Source organism: Thermobia domestica, chromosome 4 (genome assembly GCF_964235325.1).
Source record: "Thermobia domestica chromosome 4, izTheDome1.hap1.1, whole genome shotgun sequence".
NCBI classification, from domain to species: domain Eukaryota; kingdom Metazoa; phylum Arthropoda; class Insecta; order Zygentoma; family Lepismatidae; genus Thermobia; species Thermobia domestica.
In genome coordinates, this window is record NC_137457.1 from 27,167,882 (window position 1) to 27,175,141 (window position 7,260).

Genomic DNA, 7,260 nt, shown 5'->3' on the forward strand with positions numbered 1-7,260 from the left:
CGTTGTTTTAGCGGTTTTTCTGCGAGCCTAGTCAGTGTAGTGCCTTTCCCAAAGATTTCGAATCCATGTTTATTGAGCAGGGTAGTTCGAAAGTTTGAATCGGGAGTCCGTAAGATAGTGCCATTACGTGTAGGTATGATTTGAGTGATGTTAGCGCGTGCCATGTATTTAACTAGCTGCTTATACAGATGGTGTGCCTGCGAGTACTTTGGATCAAAGTTGGTAAGCAGAAACTGATAAGTTTGTGGACGAGTGGTCTCTGTTAATTCGGGAAAATTTTCGAGGTCCATTACAAGACCTGATTCACTGGCTGTATCTGACAAGTCGCCTTGATGAATTTTCTTTGATGGCGGTGACTTATGATGGTCAGTATAGGGTTTCCCGATTAACGACCTAGCAGGACTGGTTTCACGACTCGTACTCGAATTGTTCGCACCTTTTCGTTTTGCTCCTGAGTCCCGTGAAGTATCAAGGGACATGATACTGATCTTTGGCCCGAAGGCCGTAAACAAAGCAGTGTAAACCTAACTGTATGATGATGAGATGATAATATAAACAAGGTTAGACTACCCGTTTGGATAGTAGTCTAGGTTCAGTAGCTCCCGTTGCCTTTACAGTAAAACCAGACGCCCTGGGCTAGATCAGTCTGACGTCAAAGTTCTCTTGAGAAGAGAAGACAGAGTACCCGGAATGATGAATAGGCAGGTAAACGTACAAAAGACAGCTTTCAAACGTATAGTACGTCAATAGCTGATGAGATTGATTACAGTATCGATCTAAGTATGTCGTGTACTTCTTTTCCCTGAAGTGTCTACGGTACCTTGTCCAAAAATATCTGTGCACTGCAGTGAATTTTTATTTAATATTACCCAGAGAACACAATATAACACACATACATTATATTTTGTAGTCAGTCATTTGAATATTAATTTTCTGATCAAAAATTTCTTACAACTTTTTAGAAAACTGGTTATATTTATGTGGCTTAGTCAATATTGTTACGAGGGACATCTATTGAACAATTCTAATACGCTGGACCCTTCAAAGCGGCGAAAGAATCAATATGAATAATTGTATCAACCGCTAAGAGATTAATGCTTAACATTGTGAAAACGAGAATTTCAGAAAAAGTACGATTTTTAATCTCGTTTTAGCGACCTTTAAATATTATTCAAAAATTAAACCCAATTTCACAAAAAGTACTTCACAGTAATGGACCAATTTCAAAATATGTTATTCTTGGGAGAGCCCGAAACTTTTCAGGCGGATCGGATTTTTAATATTAAGAGTCAACCACGGGAAAAGGTGAGGAGGAACGCGGGGTATGCCGTCCCTCCACCTCGAAAGAATATATACTGCGTCCCCCCAGTTACATGAAAATTACAATGGTCATAGATAGGTAGGGGGAACGGCATGACGTCATACCGCTACCTACCATCCCCCTACCTTTTTAGATCCACTTTTACCCTGGAGTGAACCGAAAGTATTGTTTCAGAATGAAAAAGGATTGATATCTCACCATGCATAGACTGTATATACCAGGCTTGTGTCAAAACATGGGTGTTGAATTAACATATGTAGCCATTTTTCAGTGTGTAAAATTGTTTTCTGTTTTCTTACTACTACAATACTTCATCATTGATTTCCCGATGGACCACATAATTTTTTCCCTTTCTTTTCCATCCAGGACCAATGACTTCGTCCTGTAACCCATTTTTCTTACAGGAGAGATGATCTGGTGGGGGACAGTGAGTCGGCTCGAAACTCGACTCGAGAAAATTGCCGAGACAGTTGACTCGCTAATGTAAATTTGAGTCGAGTTTTAGCTCGACTCATGCCCACCCCTAGAACTGATTTTTCTTACAAAATTTACATTAGCAGAAGTGCTGCCATCTGTTTTCAAATTTCTCACACATATGTTTCGTATGCCCTATTTAAACTTTAAAAAAAGGAACCTAAAAAAGGACACCAAATTGGCCCAAGATAGCCCCCCCAAATGTCATCCCCTGTTTCTCGAAAACTATCAGGATACAAACAAAACTTTTTTCGGTACAAACGGAACAAACGATTTGCTTTCGAATGGTGTATTTCAATTTTTTTTGCTGTGATACGCTGGGGCTATCTTGGCGCCAAGATAGCCCCCTAGTTGACCTCTCAAGTAACCCTATAAGGAAAATTGTACAAACGAAACTATTTTCGGTACAAACGGTACAAACGTAGTACAAACGAATGACCTAGTCATTGTTTCAATTTTATAAAGTGGGGGGCCATCTTGCCATACGTCACTTTGATACTTGCTTAAGAGAGAATTCGATTCCAAATACCATACCAGACGCTTGTTAACCATTCGCTCTAGCAGCTTACAGACTCAGCTCATGACAGCAATAGGTCTGTAGCTCATAGGGCTAGTTGCGACTTTCCCGGGTTTCAAGACCCTGACTGACTCGGTTAGAAATCATTCATGCTTTTCGCGGCCACCTAGCACAAGTTGGTTCCTGTTTCATGCACTAACTTTTATGTTATAAATCTACATTGTATTTAAAACAAAAATCAGAACAAGTGAGTGAGGGAAACAACCTAATATTTCGGGGAGAAACTAAATACCGATAATATTCCTTTTTTCTTTCTTTCTTTGATTTTCGTGTGGTCCAGTGAAACAGTAGTATAATGCCGAAGATACGTATCCCAACATAACCATAACATTGAGAATTTTCCTCACAATCAAAGACGTATTTAGGCGGGAGGCTTCCGGGCTTAATCCCCCCCCCCCGAAATCTTACTTACTATAGTAAAGTATATGAAACATCTTGCAGAATTTTCACATTTTCAGGCAAAGCCCCCCCCCCTCCCCCGAAATTTGGCAAATCGTAAATACGCCACTGCTCACAATATTAGTCTCAGTCGTCTCAAATGGAAGAGTTTTAAAAGACTAAAGATCATTTAAAAACTCAGAAACTCAACAAGACAGCAACATATCCAGATCCATAGAGCATAAGTTAGCTTCAAAGCTATCTTTTGAGGATACTATAGAAACGTTTGCAGCCAAAAGAGCCACCAAAGTTAAATTTTAATTCCAGCTTTTTGTGTTTTCATTTAACTTACATCGATTTAAGAGATTTGTAAAATGTCTGGGTATAATATCCGAGACAACAGTTTGCCTGTTTGTCATAATTAAATATTCTGTTCTAAAACAACAGACTGTTGATTCATTCTACCTATGCGGACAATCCTAATATAATTTGTAAAAACATTGTAATTTGCACTCAAGAGCTCCGATTTTTCTGTAAATTTGGGGGGCCCATTCAGATGCAGAAGGCATATATATGAAGATTTTAAGACAAATTGCACTCAAATCATGCCAAATATTGCATATTCATAAATACAATAGGGGGCCCACATGAGCTTTAGGGGCCCCGGACCCCATGGCACCTTAGGATGGGCGCCCTTGTTTGCAGTTACTATGATAAGACTATAAGAATATGCCAAGCATGATATTCTCAGATTATTTGGCAATCAGAGACTAACTAGTTTCCTGTTTTATCTTGTACTAGAAACTAAATTCTGTACTGCAATTTTGAAATCAAGCTTTGCCACTTGAAGAAAAAAATGGAATAGTGGAGTTACTGTGTGATGCTAATGTCAGGCGTAGTCGGGGAGAATTTCTGTTTGGCTGGTCAGGAGGGGGCGCTACTGATCTCCTAGAACAACTAGCTTAATTGTGTCGCTGACTGGCGAAACTAGAAGTAATTTCAAATGTTTGTTACGGTTCTAAATTCTAGGAGAGCGCATCTTTCATATTTTTCTACTGGTGGAATTTTGCTTGTCTCCCCAAGAGAAGTTAAAGCTACGGTACTGAATAGATGTCCCTTGTTTCTCTCTAGATAATATAAAGGATTTCTACGTAAAAGAATAGTTATCAACACAATAATTGTATTTAAATAAACTTTATTTTTTTAATAATAGTATAAAACAGAAAATATAATAATTAAATAATAATAATAAGATGAGGAAAAGGAAATCTAGGATTCGTTTGTGCAATATGAATACTTTGCTTTTTCCTTGATATTTGTCATTCATAATACTTCGTTAAATAAGTGGTGGTTTGAATAACTTTTTTTATATTTCTTTGCTTTCAAGTGTCATTTCTAGAATGTGTTACAGTATTCGTCAGTGCAGCCATCTTTCGGTGTCTGATAACATTAGTTCCAATCATAAAGTTGCCGTACATCAAAATGTTACAGAACCTCTGCCAATGCTGAAAATGCTTGAAACGTTTTCTTCCTCAGATTTTTGCTTTTTGCCAATGCTGATAACACACAGTTTGACTGAATATCAGTCAGGAATAACGAACATATGCGATTTTGAATTCAAACTCACTTCAACCAAATAAGCTGTTGAAAGAAAAGAAAGAAAACACACTTTATTAAAAAAAAAAGAAATATACTACTTGCTACAGAAATTCAAGCAAACATCTATAAGATAGTTAATAATATACAACCTATTTAACTCTTTTGCCATTATATGTATTTACATCTAGACATTTTTGTCGGGCGGGGTCCAGAGTTTTTTTTTTTTTTTTGGGGGGGGTCAGTGCTACAAGACATAACGTCAATGTAATATTAGACCAGTATTATTCTTCACCCGAAAAGACGATAGTGATAGTACTAGCAGGTGTATTCTCAGAAAAAGAAAATAGAATTCGACCGTTTTATGAGAAAATAATGCGTACAGATGAACTGTATGATCAAATCTTTGTTACATGAATCATTGCCCGCCAAACAAGTATAATTTTATGAGGAAAGTGTACAAATGTATGTCGAGATATGAAGTTTTGGGGGATCTAGACCCAGTGAGCACCCGCAGGGACGCGCTCCGTTTACAGCCAACTAGCAAATGATTCCATCAAGAAAATAAGGAGGATTTTTGCTACATGGGAAAAAAGAAACTGAAGTACAAGTGCAGTCGCGAATACACACACACTTTGATGTGTATATGCTAGTAACACCACATACAGGGTTTGTCCGGAAAGTAATAGGACTGGGTCGAATTTTTAAAAAATTATTGAGCCAATCGTTACAATTTTTTAAAAACTTTCAAAATAGGCTCCTTCTGCGTCGATGCAGCGCTGCCAGCACGATTTCCAAGCATTGAAGGCGTCATTCTCCGGAATAGCCTTGAGAGCCGCGGTGCAAGCTGCTTGGATCCCCTCTGTCGTCTCAAAATGCTTGCCTTTAATCGGGCGTTTCAGGCGAGGAAACAAAAAGAAGTCCGGGGGGCCACATCTGGGCTCTAGGGCGGCTGCGGAAGCGTTGGAATGCCGGCCTTGGTCAGGTAGCTGTTCACAAGAAAGGCGATGTGGGCCGGGGCGTTGTCGTGGTGCAGCTTCCAGTCGGCTCCGATGTCTGGTCGGACCCGATTGACCCTTCGTTTGAGTCTCTTGAGCACTTCCACGTAAAAATTGACGTTGACGGTTTGTCCAGGAGGAACAAATTCATGGTGGACGATGACTTTGATGTCAAAAAAGACAATGAGCATCGTTTTCACTTTGGATTTGCTCATTCTTCCCTTTTTTGGGCGAGGAGACGCCGGCGTGTGCCACTCGGAAGATTACCTCTTTGTCTCGGGATCATACTCAAAGATTCATGATTCGTCACCTGTAATTACGTTATTCAAAAATTGGGGGTCACTTTCACACATGTTCAAATTTTCTTGGCACAATTCCACTCGCCGCAATTTCTGGTCGTCAGTGAGCACTTTTGGGACAATATTCGCGCACACCTTGCGCATGTTCAAATGCTCCGTCACAATTTCATGAACCACAGTTTTTGGTAAATTTAACAGCTGGGCAATTAAACGAATACTTAGTCGACGGTCTGAGTTCAAAACTTCGCGCACATGAGTCACATTGTCGGTGTTTGTCGAAGTCGAAGGTCTTCCAGCACGGTCTTCATCGGCGACCTCTTCCCGGCCCTCCGAAAAGGCCTTGTGCCACCGAAACACACCACTTCTTGCTAAAGCATCATCGGGGTAAGCCTGCTTGATCATATCAAACGTCTCTGTCGCAGATTTACCGAGTTTAACACAGAATTTAATCGCGTACCTCTGCTCTAACGAACGCTGCATTTTCGGCTTGCACCACGCACAGAAACACATCGCGCGAAAAAGCCTGTCCTGACTCTCCGTGTGCTCGGGGACAACTGACCAGCCGCTCGTTCGTTAGCTACGAACGCCCTCTACCGGATCCAGTCGGTGCGCGGCACGCTCCAAAGTACAGTCATGGCGGAATAAAATCAGTCCTATTACTTCCGGGACAAACCCTGTGTAAAACAATTATTTACGAATGGCATAACTTTTATTAACTACAATAAATAAACGACACTATACTATGATATTTTAATATCATATAAATATTAACTTATTCCGTGGTCTATAGAGTGGAATAGGATCCTGGTCACTCACACCAAAGGCGCATATCCAAACCGCTTAGCCACGAAGGAGCTCCCACTTTTAGAAGTATATGTGTCACTGTTTGAAGCAGGGGCGGATCCAGGACCGACTTCTGGGGGGGGCGGTGGGTTGTCATACTGCTACTTAGAGCTACTTTTAAGAGCTTCAAACTCTGGGATGGGTTTTATTTATATATATAAAATAAGAAAGTTTCCTTTTCTGAAGGGGGGGGGGGGCAATCGCCTTGATTCCCCTGGATCCGCCATTGGTTTGAAGAATGTTTTTCGCAGTTAAAAGTATGTTTGTCACTGTTTGAAATGTATGTTTCAGTGTTGGAAGTTGGAAGTACTATCACATGTAAAGAATTATTTACACATGGCATAACTGTTATTAGCCACAATAAATAAACTATATTATCCTATTATCTTTAATTTAAGTATTATTCTTCAATACTATAAGGGTTGAAACAAAAAAAAATGTCAAGTAAAACCTCATTAGCAGTTTTTGAAAAGAAAAACGATTTTTGTGCAAATCTAAAAATTGATACGATAGAAGAACCACACAACGTATTAAAGCAAAACTGATTTTGAAACTAGTCAAGAACTGCACGCTCCATCCCATTATATAAGCGTCCTGCCGGTGATGGCGCTGCTGCTCCGATGTCATCCTGTGCTTCGTAGGAGAGACAGAGGGTCCGTCGTCTACTCGTTATAGTAAATCCACGTGGTGTGTAGTATCATAACGTAAAACCATGAGGTGGTGTTTGTAAACACAAGCATAAACAGAGACGTACGCAGGGGGTGGGTCCTGGGG

At 40.0% G+C, this 7,260-nt stretch overlaps 1 protein-coding gene across 2 annotated transcripts in view; it reads right to left on the minus strand.

Annotated features, from left to right (window-relative positions):
* Nucleotides 1-3,928: 3,928 nt before the first annotated feature.
* LOC145683788 (uncharacterized) overlaps nt 3,929-7,260 on the minus strand; it is a 25,388-nt gene continuing 22,056 nt past the window's right edge. For both annotated transcript variants that reach the window (XM_081755368.1, XM_081755369.1), the window contains exon 4: nt 3,929-4,391. In XM_081755368.1, coding sequence (XP_081611494.1) covers nt 4,379-4,391 — 13 coding nt within the window. In that variant the 3' untranslated portion in view covers nt 3,929-4,378. The remainder of the gene's footprint in view (nt 4,392-7,260) is intronic.